We start from the raw sequence: 25,453 nt of genomic DNA on the forward strand, positions 1-25,453 counted from the left end.
GGTAGTGGGTAATTGAACCTGGACCAACAGGCTTTACAAGCAACACTTTTAACCATTGAGCCATCTCCCAAGCCTGGAACCTGATTCTCTAGTGATTTCTAGCCTGCAGTGAGCTGGCTGCATTCTACACAGTGAAATCCTATTTCTGCCAACATAGCCCTTTGATAGAGCCACCAGGACCCACATCAGCAGAACCTGAAAGGCTCAGTGCATACCCCGAGGGGCCCTTCTGCTCATGAGGCTGCTCTGGCTCAGGATCCAGGGACTGTCACACTTAGCAGTGTTACATGTATTTTTTTTGTACTGGTTCATCCACAAAAGATCACACAGACATACATACAAACACACACACACACATGTAGCCTATTTCAAATATGCATGTCTTCTCTGTTGATTGGGTTCTGTATATGTGTTATGATCAGAACAATCTGGTCACTGCCTCCTGCCTAAAGAGATGGATATGGTGAGGCGCTGGCTGAACATTTCCAAATCTTCAGTTGCAGTCACATGCTGAGGACTCCCCATCACCTTTCCTTTGGCACTGACAAAGAATAGACAGAGAAGCCTGTGGGACTCACACATTAGCCTTCCAGGAATGTAGGCACTGGTGGGGCCTGGCATTCACTACATCACAGAGAGTTGTGAATGAGCCCAAACTGGCCTTTTTCCAGAAACTGTGGGAGGCTGCCGAGCTTTCTCTCAGTTACCTGTGCTCTTGTGCTTTGTTTTTTAAAAAAAGCAAAGTGCTCTGGAATATAGTCTGAAATAGAGGATTCTATGGAAAGGTAAAGGTGGTTTTTGCCAATGCTTCATGAAAAGAAGGAGACTTTCCTGAGTTTTCTTCTTTAACATCCTCCCCTGGCACTTGGCTTTCCAGACAGGAGAGCAATGTCCCATTTTCTTGCCAACGGCCTATCTCTGCTGAAATCTAGAATCCAGTGCCTTTAGGCATTGTTGGTAACACAGGAACACTGCAAACACAAACCTTTCCTCCTAGTGGGTCCCAGATTCCCAAGTAGAAAAAACAAACAAATTGTCTATTTCATCGACATCCTTGTCTCTGGATAGGCTGGGTTTGAGGTAATTTTTTTTCATTAGAAAATGTATAAAATCCAATGCAAGTCCATACTTTTAAATGATTAAGTATCTTTGATATATTTATACCTCTCTATAGAAAAATAAAGTCACTTTCTGGTGAACCAGTAAGAAAAAAATGTACTTCAGCAAGTATGTTTAAATGTAATAAGCATTATGACAGGTAATGGAATACTCTGTTTGCCAGGCACCGGGGTAGGACCTTTACTTTCATCATACCCAGTCCTCACATCACTCCATGAGGTGAGGAGTACTGCACTCAGTTTCTGAGGAGCAAGCTGAGGCATCAGGGGACCATAGGGCTTGCCCAAGTAGGTGAGGAACATTGCCATGCATAGGCAGAGGTTCATTTATAATACTCTCTCAAGTCACAAACCAGGCCATTCCCACCCCCTTGCCCTGCCTGGAAGGAACAGAGTAAGCAGTAATGCTGTCTCCCTGTACTCCTCCTATAACAGATTACTGGTGGTCTGTGGACAGAATGGTGGCCTGCTCAGCATCTTGTGGTAACAGGGGAGTTCATCAGCCCCGCCTGAGGTGCTTGCTGAACAACACCGAGGTTAACCCTGACCACTGTACAGGAAAGCCTCGCCCTGCTGTGCAGCCCGTTGCCTGTAACCGGAGAGACTGCCCTTCTCGGTGAGTGTGGCCCTGAACAGGCCCCGACTCTTGGCCTAAGTGAAGGCCAGCCCTTGTCTAGCACCACGCAGGGGGAGATGGAATGCAAAGAGCTGTTCCTTCCCAGTGGTGCCCTCCACCATCTAGGAATGTCCTTTGTGTGAGCCAACTCTCTCAGTTCTGCTCCTTCTCACATCATTCACCAGCTAATGGGCACCTGGCCTCAGAAAGCAAGTGTATCCCAGGCCTGGGCCAGAAATACCTCCCATCCTGACTTGTTGGGCTCTCTGCTTTCAAAGTATTTTCCCCTGAAATGCTGAGGAACAAGGATTACTGCACTCTGCCCCAACACTTTTCTTTGGATCTAACTTCAAATGGCTCTGCTGGTCAGTACTTTGATTTAAACCTTATCTTCTTTTCTAAAAATGGTCTCATCTCACTAAAGATGGACTGAACCTCTGTTTTCCTTTTTTATTATATTTACTTATTTATTTGAGAGATATATAATGAGGAAGAGAGAGAGAGACAATGGGCTTACCAGGGCCTCCAGCCACTGCAAATGAACTCCAGATGCGTGCACCCTCTTGTGCATCTGGCTTATGTGGGTCCTGGGGGGTCGAAGCTGGGTCACTTAGCTTCACAGACAAGTACCTTAACCACTGAGCCATCTCTCCATCCCTGAACCTCCAAGATTTTCTATAACTGCCTTAACTTTGTATATATATTCTCCACATTTGTGGCACTGGAACGACACCCACAGCCTATCTTTTGCATGTTCCCCATGCTTTGAGAAACAATGAATCCCACTGAGCCCCTGGCCCTCAATCTTCAGGCAGTAGCAAAGGATAATGAGTAGGCTTGGAGTTGGCACCAGCATGGCGCTCTGTGCCTGGGAGGACTTGGCTCAGCCCTGAAATGCCCCTTTTTGACCTATCTGTATGACTTTCCTACACTGCTCAGGCAACTGCTTTGTGTTTTGCCAGCTGAGTCATAGGGAGCAGCTGAAACCAGGAGAGACTCCATGAAATATGAAACATACTCATTAATATCAGCAGTTTGACTTGCTGACGGGAAGGTTTCCACGGGAATGATTAATGTCCCTTTATACCCTTCCTGAATGGTAACATAGCCCATACCTCATCTTTCTCAAAACCCCCGCCCCAGCTCCTGAAAACATCACTGAAATGTATATTTAGAAATAGAAGTTGATTGAAATGCAGGCCTGACATTCACCAGGGATATGAGGGGCTGGAAGCCTGCCCTTGCCAAGCTGCATGAAATGAAGAAGAGATCTTTAACATGCCAGAAACTTTTTGATTTGATTTGGTGATGGTCAGAGTTAATCAACCAAATTTACTTCTGCAAATGAAATAATAATGGCCATCTCTTCTTTGGTTTCAATGTCTCCAGAGGTTTGAAAACACCTCATGCCTTTTTCCTAAGTGGCCTGCTTCTGTGAGCTAGAAATCTGTGCACAGTCATTTCTCTCTGGGCCAGAGGAGCAGAGAATTGCCACAAAACTAAATAAATCACAGATCCTGATGCAGGAGAAATTCACTACCCTCCCCACTGCACACCTCTCTTGAAATCCAGATGTAGTGCCACTTAGCCAGGATGTGACCTCAGGCTTACCTTTGACTAATGTTCCTGCCAGGCTTTGGGGAATACATTGGCATCCTTTTTTGTGCACAAACACACAAGTGCTTCCCTGGCCTTCTTTCTAACTAAAACTAGGAAAGCTTGCTTTGACCCAGGTAGATTTTCCAACCATTTCGTGTTAGATAATTCTACTCCCCCACCCAGACAGTAAAACCAGTGGGTTAGTTCCTAGATTGCATGGAATTGCTAAAAAGCATTATTATTTCTTCTCATCATTTTCCCCAAACTCTCTCCTGACTCTGATGCACACATGCAAACATCCTGATGTTTGAATATGGACCAAGGATTTCACAGTGTGGCTCTATGTGAAGAGCCCATTTTGGAGAATTTTGGTCCATCTCACCTTATATAAGTAACCACACAGGATACACAAGACTTAGAAACTGACTCATGAAAATTGGCCCAGAACTCTGGAATGAACTGTACATGCATGCAAAGGTTAAATGGATCAAGTGGGAGGAGGGTGATGGTGAGCAGAGCCCGACAAGGCTCTGACCTAACAAGTTTGGGCCCAACTTTTCTGGAAAAGTGGCCAGCTCTGCCATGCTAGGAGGCATCAGAACTGCAGTGTGGCGTTATTAACTAAAGGACTGTCCCTAGAGCATCCTCACCACTTTGGGGGCAGCTAAAATAAACAACCCTCAAAATAGTCCTTCTGGCCAGTGGCCCTGTTGTGTCAGTTTCCTGGGGCTGCAATAACAAATTAGCCCAAACAGTACCTTAAAACAACAAAAGTGGAATCTCTCACCATTTTGAAGGCCAGAAGTCAAAAACTCAAGGTGTCTGCAAGCCAAGGCTCGAGCGGGGAATCCTCGCTTTGGCACCTCCACCTTGCAGAGCCTCGGAGCATTCCTGGCTTGTGGCTGCTTAACGGCAGCGCCTGTTCCCGGTCACACTGCCCCTCCTCCCCAGCGTATGTAAGTCTCCCTCTGTCTTTCTCTGACAAGGGCATCTAGGACCTTCCTACCTCATCTCATCCCAAACCCTAACTATGGCACCTACCCACGATCCCAGCACCAAAGAGACAAGGACGGGATTATCCCAAAACCAAAGGCTTTTATTTTTTTTTATTTATTTTTACAAACAAGGTAACATTCCCAAGTTCTAGAGATTTGACATGCACATCTTGCACTTTTTTTGAAATTTTTTTGAATAGCCACTTGGAAGCTGGCCCTCCAGTTAGCAGCTATGTAGAAGAGGGATGTGCAAGGCTTCTTTGAACAGATCTTACCAGACCCTGGGCCTGTCCTCATACTGCTTCCTCTCCTCAGGTGGATGGTGACTTCCTGGTCTGCCTGTACGCGGAGCTGTGGTGGAGGTGTCCAGACCCGCCGGGTGACCTGTCAGAAGCTGAAAGCCTCTGGGATCTCCAGCCCTGTGTCCAATGACATGTGCACCCAACTTGCCAAGCGGCCTGTGGACACCCAGGCCTGTAACCAGCAGTTGTGTGTAGAGTGGGCCTTCTCCAGCTGGGGCCAGGTGAGGAGTCAGAGAGGTTTGTATTTGGAAAGCAAATCTACAGGCGAAACCTTGCCAGAGTAGGGAGTAAAATCCTACACCCTCTCTGACAAAAGGCCACTCACAGTCCCCGCCGTCACTAACTCCAAGTTTCATTCCTAAAGCCTGAGTTTAGGGTCTACTTCTGTAACAGACACCATACCATGGCACAGTTGCCAAGGGGAATGTGGTCACCACTCTGCTCTCATCTTACCTGGGCCAGGTGGGAGAGAAAACAGTGAAGACCTTGAGTTACTAGAGGCCTAGGATTTGCCCAGTCCAGGAACATAAGACCTCTAGTAGAAAAAAACCATCCATCATGCTCATGTTCCTAACTCACCATGTGGCCCGTGGACACCCTCTGCCTTTTTACAGTGCTGTTGACACCAAAGATAACCAGATGTGGAGGTTCAGGTGGGATGATTTCATTGCATATAATGTTTCCTCCCAAAGACTGTGTTCAGAACCTCCTTGGGTCAGGTGTGGTGGCACACACCTTTAATACCAGCACTTGGAAGGCAGAGGTAGGAGGATTGCCATGAGTTTAAGGCCACCCTGAGTGTACAAAGTGAATTCCAGGTCAGACAGGGCTAGAACAAGACCCAACCTCAAAAAAACAAAAAAAAAAAAAAAAAAAACCTCCTTGGAATTTGCCGTGTAAGAGCTACCTGTCAGACTGATGTTCAGGTAGTGTAGTGAGTACCCAACATTCAGGTGGAAGTATCCAGTCTTGGTGTGTCTGGGGCCAGTGCAAATTGACAGAGTAACTATTTTGATTGGTCTTAGTTTTTAGAATGTTTTAAGACAGTCAGGAATTTCAAACTTGTTGGAATTGGCTGTCTACATTACTGCACTCATATTTCTCCACTCCTAGCCCAAAGTATGAACTTTGAAGAAACATATCAGATTAACATATGGTGTCCACTCTAATGTAGATCAAATGTTATCAGCCATAGAGTTCACTTACAACTCATAAGCCATTTGTATTTGCAGTGAATTGAAACTAAATTGGCCAAGACACTTATTAAGCCTTCCCTTATTTCCAGGGGCCTAATGTGTGTGACTTAAGTTCCCTACAGGGAGGGATCCTCTCCCTCTTACCTGATAGGTCTCCTTTAGATCCAAATTACAGTCTGGGATGTTGAACTTGTCATAGTTCCCAGAGGAACTCTTCCTGAAGTATTGAGAAGCTTCTAAACTGCTTTCCATAATGACTTTTCAAACTTATGTTAATATTGGTATATGAATTCTTTTTCTCCATATCCTTGCCAGAATTTATTTTTGACAGTAGTCATTCTAACAAGTGTAAGATGATCTCTCATCATAGATTTTTGGTTTGCACATCTTCTTGTGAAAAGTGTCTATCCCAATATTCACTTGCCAGCTTTACTTGAATCACTTGTACACCGGGTTTTTTGAAGCGTTTTTTTATGTCTTGACTATTAGCCCTCAAATGGTTAGAAGATGCTTTCATTCTGGAGGTTGTCTTCTCGCTCTTCAGATAGTTTCTTTTGCTATGCAGAAGCTGTACAGTGCAATGCAATCCCAGTTATCAATGTTTTCTCTTGTTTCCTACATTTCTGGAATACTGTCCAGGAAATCATTGTCAGTACCAGGGTCTTCAAGTATTTCCCCTCTGGTCTCCTCTAGTTGCTTCAGGGTTTGGGTCTTACACTAAAGCCATTCATCCATATTTCAGTTGATTTTTGTACAAGATGTACACCTTGATACAGACCCAGAAACAACTGAGTCAGCTGACCAGAATCTGAAACTGCAGAAATTACGAGCTGGAATAAATCTTTCCCCTGTATATTTATCTCTGTCACAGTAACGGAATCAAGTTTCAATCTTTTCATCTGGTTTTTCCCAATGCCATTTGTAGAAGAGGCTTGTTTTATCCAATGTATATTTCTTGCAGGTGTGTAGAAAACCAACTGGCTGTGGATACACAGGTCTACACATTTTTGGGATTTATATCCCGTTCCATTGGTTGGCCAGTGTATCTGTTTGTATGCAAATGCCATGCTGTTTTAATTATGGTGGACCTGTAGTAAGTTTGAAATACGTACTGTGATACCTCCAGCTTTGTTCTTATTGTCAGTTCCTTATTTCTTTGGTTATGTGGAGTCTATGTGTGCTCATGCACTTGTATATAAGTTTTAGGATTTTTTTCCCAGTTCTGAAGAATGTCATTAGTATTTTGTTGGCTATTGCATTATTATTCAATTTCTTCAGTGTTTTACAATTTTCATTCTAGAGGTCTTTTACTTCCTTAGTTAAATTTCCTCCAGGGTTTCTTGTTTATTTGTAGCTATTGTAGATGACATCACTCACTTAATTCATTATTGGTGTATAGTGAAGCTACTTATTTTGCACACCAATTTTGTATCCTTCTACTGGATTCATTGATCAGCTATAATAGTCTTTTGCTGAAGTCTTTGGGTTTCCTATGTATAAAATCACATAATATGCAAACAAACAGGTATAATTTGACTCCCTTCCTTCCTATTTGTATGTCTTTCTCTTGGCCAATTTCTCTGACTACAATTTCTAGTGCTCTATTAAATACTAACAGTGAAAGTGGATACTCCTGTCATATTCTTGGTCTAAGGGAAAATTGTTTCAACTTTTTCCCATTCAATATGATTTGCTATAGCTTGGATCTGCAATGTCTCCAAGAGGCTCATATGTTAATGATCTGGTTACCACCCTATTACTGGGCTAGTGGGAGGTAGTGGAACCTTTGCAGATGGGGCCTAGTGGAAGAAAGTGGATCGATGGAGACATGACTTTGAAGGCAATATTGAGTACTGATGCCTGTCTATATTCTTTTCCCTCTTGCCTACCATGGGGTGAGCAGCTTTGTTCTACCCCCAGTATCCCACCATGGTGTTCACCTCAAAACATTCCCAGAAACAACTGAGTCAGTTGACCATGACCTGAAACCTCAAAATTTTTGAGCCAAAATAAACCTTTCCTCCATATATTTGCTTATCTCTGATACTTTGTCACAGTGATAGATAGCTGACTATCCATCCAACTGACTAACTTAATGGTTACAGATTTGTCATATATAGCCCTTATTCTTTGGAGGCAATCCTTCTAAGCCTAATTTTTTCAGGGCTTTTATCATAAAGGGATGCTGAATTTGATCAAGTACTTTATCTTCCCCTATTGACATGAACATATAAATTTTATCCTTCATTCTATTGATGTATATATTATAAACATTGATTTGCTTATTTGAACCACTCTGGCATCTCTAGGACAAAACCAATTGAATCATAGTGAATGATCTTTTTATTATTATTATTTTTAAATTATTTATTTATTTATTTGAGAGCGACAGACACAGAGAGAAAGACAGATAGAAGGAAAGAGAGAGAATGGGCGTGCCAGGGCTTCCAGCCTCTGCAAACGAACTCCAGACGCGTGTGCCCCCTTGTGCATCTGGCTAACGTGGGACCTGGGGAACCAAGCCTCGAACCGGGGTCCTTAGGCTTCACAGGCAAGCGCTTAACCGCTAAGCCATCTCTCCAGCCCATGAATGATCTTTTAATGTGCTTTACAATGTTGTCATTATGTTGTTGAGAATTTTTACATTTATGTTCATCAGAGATATTGGTCTATGAGATTTTACTATTGTGTGCTTGTCTGATTGGAGAGCAGGGTAATACCGGCCTCACAGAATGAGCTTAGAAAGAAGGGTTCCTTCCATCTCAATTACAACCGAGTAATGTAGCCATCCAAGTGATGAGCCTTTACTGGGATATTACTGATTCAGTCTGTGTCATCGTGGTTAAGTTTTGGTAGGTAATTTGTGTCCAAAAATTTCTCCATTTCTCCTCCAGTTTGTTCACATATAAGTTTTCATAATCCCTAAACTGTTCTTTGGATTTATGTAGTATCAGTTGTAATGTTTCCTTCTTTAGCTCTAGTTTGACTGATTTGGGTCTGCTCTCTTTTTTTCATGGTTATTTCAGCTAGCGGTATGTTAATTTTGGTTTTCTTTTCAAAGAAGCAACTTTGTTTCATTTATCTTTTGTGAGTTTCCATTTATATCCTTGGCATTTCATTTTTCCTTCTAATTTGGGGCTTGGTTTCTCCTTGTTTTGTTAACTCCTCAAAATATATCATTAGGGTGTTTATTTGAAATCTCTTTTTTGATATGGACACTCATTTCCATAACATTCCCTCATAACACTGTATTAGTACATAGTGCTTCCATTTTCATTTGTTTTAAGAAATCTTATAATTTCCTTTTGACCTCCTCAGTGACCCCACATTTCATTCAAAAGTGTGTTCAGGCTCCATGTATTTATATAATTTCTTAAGTTTCTTTTGTTGTTAACTTCTGGTTTGATTCCTTTGTGATAAGATACAGTAAATAATTTCAATTTTTTTAATTTGTTGAGACTAATATATTGTCTGTTCTAGAGAAAGTTCTGTGCACAGATGAAAAGAATATATGTATCCCGCAACTATTGAAGGGGGGACTTTTTTAATGTTAAGATTGTTTGATCTCTATTATAGTTTAGCTCTTATGTTTCTTTGCTGGTATGTTTGTCCTGATCATCTGTTCACTGGTAAAAGTGGGCTGAAATGCTCCACTATTACTATTTCAGTGCCTACCTCACCCTTTAGTCTGGCAGTGTCTATTTCATAAAATTGGGTGCTATCACGTTAGGTACATGTAGAGTTACAATCCTTTTATCTTTCTGCTAACCTGATCATTCTACAGTGACCACCTTTGTCCCTTCTTACAGTTTTTCTCTTAAAGTCTGTTTCACCATGGGTAGCTACTATTGCTTGTGTTCACTTGCTTGGAGTATCATTGTCTATCCTTTCACCTTCAAGTCTGTGTATTACCTTGTAAAATGAGCTCATTTTAAGCAGCATGTTGTTTGTTCTTTTTTTAATCCTTTCATCCAATCTGTGTCTTTCAATTGGATAATTTAGTCTATTTACATTCAAAGTTATTATTGATAGGTAAGGATTTACTTTGGTCATTGTAAGTCTTTCCTAGTTGTTTTGAATATCCAGTGTCTTCTCTTATTCATTTTGGTGGTCTTATAGTTTGTTGTTAGATGCTTGATTCTTTTTATTTCTCTTTTACATATCTGCTCTTCTTTTTTAATTTTATTTATTATTTATTTGATAAAGAGAATGGGAACACCAGGGCCTCTAGCCACTGTAAACGAACTCCAGACACATGTGCCACCTTGCGCATCTGGCTTACATGTATACTGGGGAATTGAACCTGGGTCCTTAGGCTTCGCAGGAAAATGCCTTAACCACTAAGCCATCTCTCTAGTACTGTATCTTCTCTTCTAATGGGATTTATGATTTCAGGAATTAAGACTCCCTTAAGCATCTTTTATTAGGAATTCCCTCTATGTTTGCTAATCTTGGAAGGTATTTCTTATTTCTGAAGGATAGTTGTAATGATTAATTTTGATTTTCAATTAATTAAATGTAATTATACCTAGTACATTTTCAGAGAGTGTGAACTGAACAAAGACTGTCATAGTCAGCTTCATGTTGCTGGGACGGACTTCCAAACCAGGCAGTTTATGGGAGGAATGGAATTTATGTCTGGCTTACAGATCCAGGGGAAGTTCCATAATAGCAAAAAAGAGAGAGAGAGAGACAGAGAGACAGAGACAGAGAGACAGAGACAGAGAGATAAAAGCCACCACCAAAAGCAAGAGCAAAAACCAGGCAGCCAAATAGCAAGGAATCCAGGAAGAACTCAGACTTCTCTCTGCATACATTAGGCAGGAATTCCTTTGAAAAGATTTACGTGCAGGAGTAGCATGGTCAAAGATGATTCTGTCAGGATCGTAGTGGCTGAATTGGAAAGTGACCACATTGTGGGGAAAGAAACCCCATTTAGTGAGCAGTTATGACTAGAATGCATGCACTGGGCAGTAACACTGGTGAGACACATGGAAAGGCAGTTCGCATGGACTCAGAACTCTCTGGGTATCAGATGGGAGAGGGAAAAGCTAAAATGGCAAAAGGGACTCTGGCTTCTGTCAACTGGGCAGGAATACAAAACTGTGTGGACTGGCACAGTGACATTTTTGGATGTGTCTAATACTAGATGCTTACGAAACAGTCAAATGGAAATGCTCATTAAACAAATGCATAAATGTGTAACTTAAAATAAAGCTTTGCTAGCTAGTATCAGAGTGAAAATCATCAGTATACAAGTTGTGGCTAAGAATCAAGAGTGGCATCACCTTGGGGGAAGAAATCATGATATGAAGACATAAGACTAGAATCCTAATTCAAATGTAGGAAGAGAATGGAAAGAAGATAACCTAATGACTTTTAAAAAAATCTTGGAGAAAATCTTCAGAGATAATAAGCTTTTACCACATAGAAGGATCAAAATTCATCTGAAAGAATGAACAAGATAAAGAAGAAGAATGGGCCAGAGTCCACTGGAATTTGACTGACAGGTCATCACGGACCACCCTAAAAAGGGAAATTTCTGTGTGGCAGTCACTGTTAAAGTCAAACCAGCAGTAACTGTGGGTATAAATAAAACTAGAGGAAATATTGAGCATGTGTTACTCCTTCAAGATTTCTCACTTGTTCCTGAGGGACATCAGTAAAAATGAAGTCCAGGAAGCTTCAATCCTTCTTCTTCCATGGAAACACCAAAAAAAAAAAAAAAAAAGCCAGAAACCAGCTGAACTAACCTTCTAAGTACTCTGGAAAATAGTCAATGGTCTACAATAACCAAATACCCAGTTTAAGACAAAAGGCACTTTTATAATATGGGAAATTTCACAATATTTTCACTTACCTCTCCCAGTGCAGCCTGGTCATCATCTGCAGAGGATGGCAGGTACTCCCAAGGAAGCCCTTAGGGTATCACAGACCTGCAGATAACTGAGACTGTGGATGGAGACAATGGGACGCAGTTCCAAGGAGATGTTAATGTGAGGATCTGGGAAATAAAGACACTCAAAAGCCATACACAGGCCAAAGCCTCTGCTCATAGAAGTCCTTAAATTTTCAGAGCTAGAGATAGCACTCATTAGGTAGAGTGCTTGCCTAGCAATCACAGAGCCCAAGGTTCAGTCCCCAGTATCACATAAACCAGGTATGGTAGTTCATGCTTGTAATCCCAGCACTCAAGAGGTAGAGATATGAGGATCTGAAGTTCAAGGTCATACATAGCAAGTTCAAGACCAGCCTGGGGTACATAATAATCTGTCTCAAAAATGAATATGCCTCTCTATCCAAAGGACTCATCTCATTTCCTTAGAAGTACGTGCTCAACCATGTTTATTGCTGCTCAATCTATAATAGCTGGGAAATGGAACCAGCCTAGATGTCCCTCAACAGATGAGTGGATAATGAAGATGTGGCACATTTATACAATGGAGTTCTACTCAGAGGTAAAGAAAAATGAAGTTATGAAATTTGCAGGAAAATGGATGGACCTGGAAAGTATTATACTAAGTGAGGTAACCCAGGCCCAGAAAGCCAAGCACTACATGTTCTCCCTCATATGTGGATCCGAGCTACAGATGATTGGGCTTCTGTGTGAGAAGGACAATACTTAGTAGCAGAGGCCAGTAAGGTAAAAAGGAGACATAAAGGGTAGAGAAAGGAAAGGAGAAGGATACTTAATAGGTTGATATTGTATATATGTAATTACAATGATTGTAATGGGGAGGTAATATGATGGAGAATGGAATTTCAAATGGGAATGTGTGGGGGTGGGGAGGGAGGGAATTACCATGGGATATATTTTATAATCATGGAAAATGTTAATAAAATTTTTTAAAAAAAGAATTATAAAAAAAATGAATATGCCTCTACTTTGGGCTAACTCCTAGTCTCAGAGCAAACCCACTTACCTACCATGTAAAGCCAGACGCACAATGTGGTGCATGTGTCTGGAGTTCATTTGCAGCCTCATTGTACACATTACCTCTCTCTTTCTCTCTCTCTCTCTCTCAAATAAATAAAAATATTTTAAATTCATAATTTTAAAATCCTTCATACATAATGAATAAAAGATAATTTTTCATCACTTTAAAGTATGGCAAGAAATAGAGCTGTATACATGCAGCTTTGTATATGGCTGATATGAACTCAAATTAATTGAAGGTAGAAGGGTTTATTGAGAGGGCTTCAGCTCTTAGCATTTACCACTATCTTCCTTGCGTATGGTAACGTAGCTCTCATATGGTTAGTCTGGAAAGGGATCATCCTCCTCAGGTTTGATCTGTACTTCCCTAGCCATTTGCTAACACAATGTCCACAGACCATAGCAGAGCTAACTGACCCATTGTGCCATAAAGGAAACATGTCAGTGAATGCCTGCTAGTTGGCCCAAGGACAGATGAAGTTCTGGGGACATCTAACCAGACCCTGCATAAGGATTCTGCTTCCTGTGTGGCCCGAATATTGCCGCTTCCACTTCTGGCTCGGGTAATATGATATATGTCTCTCTTTTCTGCTTCCCAGTGCAATGGACCTTGTATAGGACCTCACCTGGCCGTGCAACACAGACAAGTCTTCTGCCAGACCCGAGATGGCATCACCTTACCATCAGAGCAGTGCAGTGCCCTTCCCAGGTAAGATAAAGCCTAGTTTTCTTCTCCCCAGCCCCTGAATCAACAGCGTACAGAGAAATGGTGAAGAGAATGTTTCTCCTCCAACCTCCAAGAAGGGGTCCTGGCCATCCCCCTCACCTCACCCTAAGCCTCCGGGCTCCTATGAGTAGTGCCCTTGTGCTTACTGAATGGACCAGGCTGGGCTTTCCTTTCCTGGAGATGAAGCACACATAAGTGTTGTTCCATGGAGAAGGCCTGACTCCACACAGGACCTGCACTAATTCTATGTGAGCAGAGGAGGAGGCCACCAGAGGCCAACGGCTTTATAAGCTCCTCCTTCTTGATGTCTTCTCTCCAGAAGTTAGGCCAACATAAAGCCCAAAGTCTCTGGGCCTCAACCCCTATTATGCCTCCTTCTAGATGTCCCCCTGGGAAGAGAGTTCTTCACCCCCACCTTGGACCTCAAGTTTTACTTTTTCTAACCTTCATACTGAGTAGGGCCCAGCTATGGAAGACTGTAGAAAAGAGCAAATGGATGCCCAGTTAAGGGAAGTGGTCACCCTTAAGATGCATGGCCATTAAGAAATGGGGCAGAGGGCTGGAGAGATGGCTTAGCGGTTAAACGCTTGCCTATGAAGCCTAAGGACCCCGGTTCGAGGCTTGGTTCCCCAGGTCCCACGTTAGCCAGATGCACAAGGGGGCACACGCATCTGGAGTTCGTTTGCAGTGGCTGGAAGCCCTGGCGCACCCATTCTCTCTCTCTCTCCCTCTATCTGTCTTTCTCTCTATGTCTGTCGCTCTCAAATAAATAAATAAAAAATGAACAAAAAAAATTAAAAAAAAAAAAAGAAATGGGGCAGAGGTCCAAGCTCAGTGTAGCAACAGAGGATGTTCATAAGGAATTGCCTCCATGGCTGGGTTTGTAGTACTCTTTTCACAACCGCCTTCCTGGTCGTATTCCCACAGAGATGGGCCTTAATCCTGCCACTCTCCTTCTGCAGGCCTGTGAGCACGCAAAACTGCTGGTCCGAGGCCTGCAGTGTACACTGGAGGGTCAGCCTGTGGACCCTGTGCACAGCCACATGTGGCAACTACGGCTTCCAGTCCCGACGGGTGGAGTGTGTGCACGTCCGCACCAACAAGGCTGTGCCCGAGCACCTGTGCTCCTGGGGGCCCCGGCCCGCCAACTGGCAGCGCTGCAACATCACTCCGTGTGAAAACAGTACGTTCCAATCCCAAAGAACATTCTGCAAATTCCCCACAGGGCACCGGGTACAGAGGGCTATCCCTGGGACTGAGCCTGAGCACAGAGCACTGGCTCGGGCTCCCCGAGGATTATGAGCTGGGGCCAGAGTTGAGCATTCTCACTGGTATGCATGAGAGTATGGAAGGACATGTGTACACATGTTCAGGCCAAAAAGATGGCAGGGTATGCTCCAGGGTCTTCCACTGTCTCCATCGTGGCTCTGAGAGATCCAAAGGCTATTGGGCGAGTGCGGGATAAAAGCGGCCTCCAGCTCATATGCAGTCAAACTGGCTGCTGCCCCCAGGGGCTGATGAAGCATGGCTCATAGGCCAGGCACTGTTGGCACTGAACGAGCTTGCGGAATGCCTCCCACTCCGCCCTGTCTGCACCCAGCACTGCTCCACTGTACTTCGAACAAGGACCTGCTGACCTTCCTGCTCCCTCACCCCTGGGTGTCCGCTGGAACACAGCAGGAGCCCACACCCTCGGGATCTGATACTCACTTCACTCTCTCCTGCCTCAGGGCCAGGGCCTCTCAGCCCCACACTGACATAACTAAACTAGGGAGCTAGTTTCTCTTCCTCTAAATCCAAAACCCAAATGGAAGGCATTTCCCCACAAGGAAGAACAAACATCTTGAGCAAAGAATAGAAAATTTAAAAAAGCAAGTGTAGAAGTACAATTCTCCACCCGCCCCCCATACTAAGCAATAGGTTCCTGACATCAAGGCATGCCGTGTAGGCACATGGCCCATTCTTTTTGACACACTGGGCAATGGATGGTCTTTGGACTCTGGTGAAATACTGACCAGTGTTTGTGTCAGAGGGTCACTACACTTACAGTACCAGCTCACAGTTGAAGGAGTTAAGACACTTAGCAGATACAACCTGCCCTAATGTTTAAAAAGTTGCTGCACCAATACTGAACGGGAATGCCAGGGTGTGTGAGGCGTAGCAGACTGAAGGACTAGTGGCCTGGTTAGAGAAGACAAAGTGTAACAGAGAAATTAAGGTCCAAGTGTCTGGGGATGGAGGCCTCCAACCAGGGCCCTGCTTGCATGCTCCCTCATGTGGGGTAAAATTCTGCCATTCTGGGAAAAGCAAACAAGGTGAGATGATCCCAAAAGGAGGGAGACTACAGGTACCATCCTGAAGCTGAGGCAGCTATCAAAAAAGCAGAGGGCCCAGAAATAGGCTCCCATCATTCCACTAAACAACCACAAGCTGGAGAAACCAATGCCACTGGCAGCCCCGGCTACAAATGGCCAAGCTCTGCCATGGTGAGGGATGCCCCCCACCCCAAGAGACTGGGGAGCAGTGCCTAAGGTAGACCCCAGCAGACAGACAGACAGCCAAGTGCCTGGGCTGCACAGCAGCAACTGCCTCAGATAGCCTCTGTTTCACGTGTCCTTTCTGTCCCCTCCCTACCCTCCTGCCTTCCCAGCCGAGTGCAGAGACACCACCCGGTACTGCGAGAAGGTGAAACAGCTGAAACTCTGCCAACTCAGCCAGTTCAAATCTCGCTGCTGTGGAACTTGTGGCAAAGCGTGAAGAGAGGGCACAGGGCAGAGCTCTACCCTGGCCACACAAAGGACTCACCCAACCACCTTGGACAGAACTTATGCTTTCTTCCTATTTATTTATTTGCCCCTCCCCACACACCCATGTCCACCCACACCCATGTTCCTAAGGATCCCAGCAGCGTTTTCTCTGTCAGTTAGCTAGAGGACAGTGTTGGGAAGGGACAAGGACGAATGTCTGAAGGAGGTTGCAGAGCAGGCCACGGAGCCCGCAGCAGCTCCCTTGCAGAGCAGGCTCCCTCCCAGCCTGGGTCTCAGAGACAGGGAGAGGCGGCCAGAGCCTCTAGGACAGCAAGGAGCTAGAAGGTTGGAAGTGTCGGGGCAGACATGGGCCAACCAGTTGTGTTGTTCCTCTCCTCTCACCTCAGTGGTCTTAAGGACATGGGGGACGCCACAGTAAGACAGACAGACAGACAGCCCGCCAGCCTGCCCAGATTTCAGCTCTTGTGGAGGGGTCACGGAAGGGAACTCAGCTACGATTAGGCAGCCCTAAATGAGGCAGAGTAGGGCCAAAGGCACACCACGATGCCAAGGGTGAAGGAGGGAGGAAAGCGAAGGAAGCTTGTGTGTGCTCTTCAGTGGAAGGGGCTTTAGGTCACATGAGGCTCACGTGGGCATGCCTGAGTCCCGGGCACGGGTATGCCCCTGTAGGATCAACGGAGGGGCCATATCCAGAGCAAGCTAAGCCTGCCCTTGTTGTAATGTCACAGACACGCCCAGTCGCAGGACTAAGGAAGGGTCCCCAGTCCCCACAGGATCTGAGTACCTGGTCTGCAGTGTGGCAAACCCAACAAGGGGTCAGTATCTGCCCCTGGCGGCTCCGTGTTGTTGCCAAGGCTCCTCCAGCCCTGAGCTGACTGCTGCTGTGGGCAAAGGGGACTCTGAGCACAAGTGGGCCAGGCTTTTTAGCAGAATGGCCTTTGATGCTCTACTTAGGGCTCGGGTCTGGGATTCGTTGGTCAAACTCCATTAACCAATCAGCTTGCCAGGGAGCATCCACTGGGTTGTAGCAACCCTTCATACCTGAGCTGGTCAGGGAACACAGTTGGACAGTGAGTGTGTGCATGCCCAGTTTGTCCTGACTGTCCAGCCACCACCTCTAGGGTCTGTGGGTCCTTCCTGCAGCAGAGAGCTGCTTTGTACATCATATTTCTACAGCAGGTGCAGATGGGGTGAGGAGGAGCTATTGCAAAACCAAAACATAGCTAAAGACAGTGCCCGGAGGCTTTTCAACCCATCCTCCTGACACACATGTTACACACTTCTGGCAATTAGGACATCAGGCTGGGTGACTGGACCACTAGGCAGACAAACAGCACTGTGGTTTGGCAACATGCATCAGCTAGGGAGAAGGTTGCAGCACATGCAAGAGGCAAATTGCTCACTCAGCAGAGCAGCTTTTGACAAGTAACATTCGCTTCCTCCCTTGAGCAGCCCGTTCAGTAGAGTGAGCTGCAAAGCCATTTATTCCTCAGAGAACGCACCCCTCACAAACACACTCATGAAATGCCCTCACCCCACGACCTCCACTGACATCAGGGCTGCAATTTCCAGTCAGCCTGGAAGTAAAATTTGGGAGGAAGATAATATTTAATCAGTGTCCACTCTAGGCGAGCTATGGACAATTAAGGTGGATCTCTTCCTCATCACAAAAATAGGTTCTAAGAAATTTTGTTACTAAAAATCAGTGTAATGTTTATTTAAAATAAAAGAGAATGTTTCTATGTATATCTTTTGTGAATATTTATTAGTATTTCTTGTATAAAAAAGTGCAATATTAATAATTGTACATTGTCATCCAGAAAAAAAATATTTGGGGATTTTTTTATTAACTTCTGCAACTGTGTTCTTATAAACTCAGTGGTGATAATTGTATTCTTCCTATTATTAATAGAAGCTGATGTTTAACTCTGATCCATTGTTCACTGTATACAGAATACATTGTAAAAGCTAACACAGGCTATGGGGGCAATAGAATCTATTCCTTTGTGACAATATTTTAACATGGGATGGTGAAGACAAATTTCATAATACTAATATAGTTGATTAATTCAATAGCCATTAACAATTGGTGGTCAGTATTTGCATTTCCTAAAAAAAAAGCAGACATCTTCCAGCTCTGCAAGAGGCCAGACTGTAGAGTTGGAAATCATTTTCAAAGCAAGTTGGAGAGCCTAGGTTTGGGGTGGAAAGCAGTGTGCTCTTTGCATGAGCTGAATGTACATTTAATATTTGTTCTGTGAATTGTGACTCAGCAGTACCACAAATTATCAGGGCTGCTGGATAATGTGGAAGGAGGCCCTTCCTCCTCTAAAACACAAAACTGTATTTATATTTTTTTGTACAGATAATACAGCTTATTTATTTAAATCTTGTTGTCAGTGTCTCTCTTAAGCCTATCCTTCCCTTCATGTTTTTTTGCAAGGGGCAAGAGAAAAGTCCCCATTAATTGGGTAATTTCCAGCCAGTTATGTGTTTCTGACTGAAATGGGCAAGTTGTAGTTTTCATCTGTGCATGGGAAACTGAGGATCCATGCCCCAAAAGACCAGTTCTTTAAACAGGCCTTGAGGAGTTACAGTGATGGCTATGGATATATTTAGGCTGAGTGCAAGCAAAGAGATACCAATCATCTCACTTTCAGCCCTGCATGGGGAGAAGATGAAATCCACAATGCCTTCAGGAAACAGTAGCAAGCAAAGGCATCTCTTGAGCTATGTGCAGACTCCAGCAGAGGTGTACACAGTATGATAGCTACATGGTAAAATTTTGGTGGTATATTTTGAATGGATGCTAACCTTTGTAGTCCACTACAACTAATTCTCACACAACTCTGTGACGACCATGGTGAGTATATATATGACCACCCTGTGCATGCACGTGACCACACACACACCACTCTAGCTGCTGCTTTGTGGTTGGTAGAAGATGACAGCAACATTTATAGGAGGTATTGGTTTCTCCTGTCCTAAAATCAATTATTTTGTTTTACAGATCCCTATTTTTTAAAGGATTTAGTAGAAATTGAAGTGCAGTAAAGGGGGGTGGAAGCACATTTGTAGAGTTCTTTCCACACAGGTTCTAGTGAAAGCCTGTGTAACAACTACACCAGAGTGTACCCACCTGACAGCCAGGCTCCAGCCTGTTCCCTGGGAACATGCAGCATGTCACATTCCCACTGACAAGTGTGAAGACACACCTGACATTTCTTCTTGAAATTCTAATTCTTTTCTAAGAAATTCTAGGTTTTATTTTGAAAAAAAATCTACTGCTAGAACTATAAATACAATACCAGCAACTAACATCCTAAAGCAGCCCCATGCTAGTAAGAAGTCACAAATGCCAAAGAAACAACGCAAAAAGGCTTGAGTGTTGAGAAGGACTCAAACAGAACATACAAAAAAATCATCCGGCTCCAATCACAGACCTCAAAGGGGAAACAAAAGATCCCTACCAAGATGCCATTGACCACAGTATAAACGCTTGGAATTTGGACTATAAGCAACCCTTGGAGTCACAACTCCTTGTTCTAAAGTCCCTGCTTATTCACTTAAGTATCCAAGACTAACTAAATTAACCCAGAAAATCTGTAGGACCAATAAGGTCAGAATGGCCAACATTAACCAAAACCCACAAATGCTTGAGTTGCCTCATGTCTTAAGACAGGATACTTCACAGGGGAAGGTATTGAGAAGGATATTAATTTGTGTTGAAAAATGTAAGAGTGCTAACATATACCAAAGCACTTAGTGTTAATTGCTACTTCCATCAGGCAAACTACCCTGGACTGGCAGGGAGAAGAAAGACAAGATGACACAATTATGGTGCTGCATAGTACTTCCCATTGTCACTTAGGAAAGACTCCCTTTGTGTTTTCATTTTTCATTGAGAAGAGAACCACTCAGTAAAGCTTGGCACTACAATAGAATAAATAAGGGAGACATTAATGAACCAAGTTCCAAGTTATCTGTCTTGGACAAAAAAAAAAAAAAAAAGCAGATCAGTCAACATAGCTAACTCATAGGTTTACCAAAAAATAGTAAATGTTGAGAAGTACTACTCAGGCCAAATGTTACAATTGTGTGTGTGTGTACATGTGTGGGCACATTCAGATGAACATGTGTGTACATGCAGAAGCCAAAGGTTGATGTCAGGTATCCTCCACTTTATTAGCTGGGGCAAAATCTCTAACTTAAACCCCAAGCTTGTGAATGCGGCTAGACTAACTAGCCAGTTGCTCTGGGGATCCCCTGTCTCTGACTCTCTGGGCACTGGGGTGGCAGGTGGGTGACTGCACCCACCTTGCAATTACTTGGGTGTGCTGGAAGAGCTTTATACACTCCAGAATGACAAATGTTATCTTTGTCTCAATGACTATCCTAGTCCCAGTTCAACATACTCAAATGTAGACATAACTACCATTTCCTTTGCATTTCTGCAACATGTACAGTAGTCACTCAGGAGCAAATATATAAGTAAAGCTCAAATTAATGACATCTCACTTGCCAAGTAGAATTTCTCAAACAACATGATATATTCCTTCTTTATCCTGCAAATAAACTTTGAGAACATAAGCCAGCTTCATTAATGGTTCTCATCTACCTTGAGACAAGTTGTGTTTCAATAATCTGTCTGTAGGACTCCTAAAAGCAGTCAAAATCATCCACAACGGATAAGGAAAATGTGAGGTAGAGAAAGGGATAGAGCTGTTGGGAAATAATCCAACAAAAATAAACTTGTTATGTGACTTTACCCACAGAAGGATGAATGAGGAAGCAAAGCACAACCCCACTGTCTTTTGCCTCTCTATACACCTCATTTTGCTCAGTAATCCAGCTGTGAGTTAAAACTTCATGATTCAAGGGCTGGAGAGATGGCTTAGTGGTTAAGCTGCTTGCCTATGAAGCCTAAGGAACCTGGTTTGAATCCGCAGTAACCACATAAAGCCAGATGCACAAGGTGGTACATACATCTAGAGTTCATTTGCAGAGGTTGGATGCCCTGGTCCACCCATTCTCTGTCTTTCTCTCTCCCTCTCTCTCTCTCTTTGTCTTTCTCTTTCTCTCTCTCTCTCTCTCTCTCTCTCTCTCTCTCTCTCTCTCTCTCTCTTAAATAAATAAATAAATAAATAAATAAATAAATAAATAAATAAATAAATAATTTTTTAAACTTCATGATTCAGACTCAATATGAAATGGGTGTAAGTTAAACAGAAAAGGTATCTGCCCAAGTCATTCAGTGAGAGTTAAGAAAACACCAGCGTCCGGGAGGCGCGGGCGCGCGGCGGGGGGAGGAGCCCCAGGACGGCCGGAGGCTCGGGAAGCGCACGCTGCCGCACCCGGGTATGGCCTCGCAGGGGCACTTCCTACAACCTGGCGGGTGTTTGGGGACATCACCTCGGGATTTTCCTCCTCAGATAACGAGGTCTCACGGAGACCAAGCTAGCCTCGAACTCGCACTGTAGCGGAGGATGGCTGCCTACCGAGCTCGTCCTGCCTCAACCTTCCGAGTGCAAGGGTACAGCACCTGGAGGAAGTGGCTGTCCGCAGGAAGAGGCAGATTCAGCCATCACATCTGAAACTTCAAGCCTGGAGCTCAAGATGCCAGTCACCTTTGAGGATGAGGCAGTAAATTTTACCCAGGAAGAATGGGAATGTCTGGATGCCAATCAGAAGGCCCTTTATAAGGATGTTATGTCAGAAACCTTCAAGAACTTGGCATCTGTGGATCTGATCACCAAGTTCGAGCAAGAAGAGAGGGGACAGAGGAAAATAGATCTCTCTCTCTCAAACACAACAGGTCTGCTTTCAGGAGGCAAGAAGGAGAAACATCAAGAACGAGGTCATAATCTGAGATGTAAGGGGAGTCGTGATAAGATCTCCCTTACTTGCAGAGGGGCAGGCCAGATCCCACACTCTGTTCCACCTGGGGCTATGGATAGGACAGTGTCACAAGCTGGGCCACCTTTTTTCTGTCACACCTGTGGCAGGTGTTTCAGTAAGAGCTCCCACCTCCATAGACACCAGCTTGTTCACAGCTCTAAGTGGGCTAATAGCTGCAACCAGTGTGGGAAGTTATTTTGGAGTTCCAAGGCTATCACTTACCACAGGTGCCTGCATTGTAGGGAAAGGCCTTTCTGTTGCACACTCTGTGACAAGACCTATTGTGATGCTTCTGGATTGAGCCGTCACCAACGTGTACATATGGGCTATAGGCCTCATTCATGCCCCATGTGTGGAAAGTGCTTCCGGGACCAGTCTGAGGTCAAGCGCCATCAGAAGATACACCAGAATCACAAGCCAGTGGCTGGACACCAGAAACATAGGAAGAGTACAGATATAGCAGCTGGATTCCAGGCACCTATCCTCCCGTGCCAAGAGTCCATCCAGGAACTTGTGGATACGAACCAGGCATCAGTTGCCAGGACCAAGGAACCTATATTTAAAATCAAGGGTTCTAGGACTAGGACCCAGACAGCTAACAATAGAACTTCTTGGATCCAACTCTCCAGTGAAGCATTCAAGGTTCAAAGTCTTCTCTTGTTCCCATTGTCCCTTGACTTTTAGCAAGAAAATCCATCTCTCCAGCCACCAGAAGACCCACTTCATAGAGCAACCCAACCACTGCTTCTATTGTGGCAAGTCCTTTAGGTCATTCTCCCAGCTGGTCAACCACCAACAGACCCACTGGAAGCAGAAAATCTACTGTTGCCCCATCTGTGACCTCTGCTTTGGGGAAAAGGAAGGCCTTCTGGGTCACTGGAGGAGCCATAAAGTCAAAGGACAGGGCACAGGCAGCCCACATCAATGCTGGGTGATCTTGGGACAGTGGCTTGGCTTCTTTCGTGATTCCTCGCAGGTAGGAAGAATTGGAAACATGGAAGAAATGGATCTCTTAGGAACCTCAGAAGAAAAGGGTGATGGGAAAAAACATTCCAGGAAGACAAGGTGAAGCAGGCAGTAAATATGAAGCATAAATAAAGAAAAAAAAAAAGAAAACACCAGCGTGTATAGATATCCTTGAAGGGGTAAATTGTGAAGAAGTGAATACATCACAGATTCTACCAGTCCTCCAACTCAACCTCAAATCTTCCTCTGCTTCCTCTCACCCACCCTTCCTGTCCATGACCAGATAGAGATGTTCCTAAATGAGCATGTCACATAGTATTTTTGGCTACCCCTCAGCTTTGATCCATAGCACCCCATGGTTTTCAGTTGCTTTGTTGACATTTGTAAGCCAGAAGGCCGACGTTGGCAACCAATATTTTGCTAACAAGAGCCGGGCTGTCACCTTACTTGTCAACTAGAAGTTTATAGCTTCACTCAAGATGGCTTCTCTGAAGCACCTGGTCCCAATCAACCACATGCGTCACGCCTCTGATAACACAATATACAGCTGTCACTCACCTCTGTGTTTTCCGAAGGCAAAATTCATCTTCAACCAAGCATTTCCCAGACTGCTCCTAAAGATATGGTTTATATATATGTAAACAGAAGTTAAATGTTCAGTTTTATGTGAGTGAGGAAAAAGCAGACAGTGGGGAATGGTTCTCCTGCCGAACATAAATAATATTTGTTTAAGCAGGATGCTGAGGGCCTGAGAGATTGCACAGTCAGCATTCAGACCAGCAAGCATGCCTGGGAGGCTGTCTCCTCCTCTAGGTCTTGATAGGACTGATCTTGCTACAAATCCCATATAGGGTAGTAGACAAGCTGCGCACAACTTAGTTAGCACATAAGCAATCCTTCATAGTCTGTGAAATGTTTAATAGCCTAATACTTTAATAGTCAAAGGTCAAGAGGGGTGAGGCCTTGATTTCTTTGCATTGTTCTCCTATAGTCATTTTTTAAAATCATAATGAAAAGCCAATAAATGACTTAGCTGAGGCTAGAAGGTGGCGAAGTTATTCCACCCATCACTCATGTAGTTGTTGCAATGCCAGTGGGAAGGGCAGGTGCTAGCTCCATGGACTCCTACACTGAGTTCCTTCAGCCTGTACAATCCCTCCCTACTGGAGCAGAGAGGTACTTCCCTGAGAGTAGTGCTCAGTGACCCGCGTCCTCTATGTCCACGCTGTGAGGGTGTGCTTTGTACCTGAGCGGGTGCAGAAAACAGCCAGTTTTCAGCGGGTCCTAATGATCCACGGTCTACCTTTCCCCTGTCACATGGGCCTCCATCATTTATTTACCTTATTTTCTCCTCATACGACCATCACGCTCCTTTCCTTTCCTGTAGAGTTTAACACACTCTTGTGAGTGTCAACTCTGGGCCCAAGGACACAGGGCTGAGAACACAGTGCCTACTTTCAGGGAGCTCACCGTCCAGCTGGGAACCTGTCACAACCTACAACAAACGGCAGTGAGTCCTGTAACAAACATGAAGTCCAAGTTCTGGGGAAACCGCCAGCGCTTCTTTCTCGCTTGGTTCCTTCCGCAGCCAGCATCCAACCATGCTACCCTTAGTCCTTATCTTTTCTTGGGGGTTGCAGGGGAGACGTGGGCAAAGGTCTCCTGACTCTTAAACGTAATCTCACCCTCCCTCCTACAATCCAGTTTCCCTAAGACAGCTGAAACTTTTGTGCTATATGTAAATACTGCAGTATAAATTCATGTTTATGTGAAAACTTTAACTTATGCCTTAGGAATACTTAGCTAACAGGTAAAAAGAAATCATAAATCCATCCTCCAAAGTGAACATTTCAAGAACTTCAGATATTGTTATATAAATCTGTACAAGAGGGTTCGTTACACAAATATCATTCATTACACATGGGTAAGGTGTACGGTGTTAGAGGCCTGGAATACATGAGCCCCACTGCCCTCGTACAAATAATCTCAGATTGATTCCAGCTGTTGGGCCTCCTTTAAAGTTCAGGTGCTACACATGTGATGGTATTGAGAGGTGGAGCATTCTAGGAGGGAATCATGATGGTTTCTCTCCCCCTGAATGAGACAATAAGAGTTTCAAGGGAACTTGAGGGACTAAGTTCAGGGTTTTTGGCCTTTCCATCTTCTACCATGTAAGGACATGTTGTTCCTTCATTTAAAATGATACAACATTCAAAGCACTGTCTTGGAAACAAAGAGCAGGTATCATATACAGGATGTCAGTGCCTTTAGAATTAGACTTCCTCACGCTGAGGAGGAGGTGGCTCCGTGGTTAAAGTCACTTGCTGGCAA

At 44.1% G+C, this 25,453-nt stretch overlaps 1 protein-coding gene and 1 pseudogene across 2 annotated transcripts in view; both read left to right on the plus strand.

Annotated features, from left to right (window-relative positions):
* Adamtsl1 (ADAMTS like 1) overlaps positions 1 to 18,646 on the plus strand; it is a 403,127-nt gene extending 384,481 nt beyond the window's left edge. For both annotated transcript variants that reach the window (XM_045150329.1, XM_004658427.2), the window contains exons 25-29: positions 1,554 to 1,734; positions 4,644 to 4,851; positions 13,363 to 13,472; positions 14,453 to 14,673; positions 16,141 to 18,646. In XM_045150329.1, coding sequence (XP_045006264.1) covers positions 1,554 to 1,734; positions 4,644 to 4,851; positions 13,363 to 13,472; positions 14,453 to 14,673; positions 16,141 to 16,247 — 827 coding nt within the window. In that variant the 3' untranslated portion in view covers positions 16,248 to 18,646. The remainder of the gene's footprint in view (positions 1 to 1,553; positions 1,735 to 4,643; positions 4,852 to 13,362; positions 13,473 to 14,452; positions 14,674 to 16,140) is intronic.
* Positions 18,647 to 21,924: 3,278 nt separating this feature from the next.
* Positions 21,925 to 23,254, plus strand: LOC101607440 (annotated as a pseudogene).
* The last annotated feature ends 2,199 nt before the right edge of the window (positions 23,255 to 25,453 follow it).

This window comes from Jaculus jaculus, chromosome 1 (assembly GCF_020740685.1).
Source record: "Jaculus jaculus isolate mJacJac1 chromosome 1, mJacJac1.mat.Y.cur, whole genome shotgun sequence".
In the NCBI taxonomy this organism is placed as follows: domain Eukaryota; kingdom Metazoa; phylum Chordata; class Mammalia; order Rodentia; family Dipodidae; genus Jaculus; species Jaculus jaculus.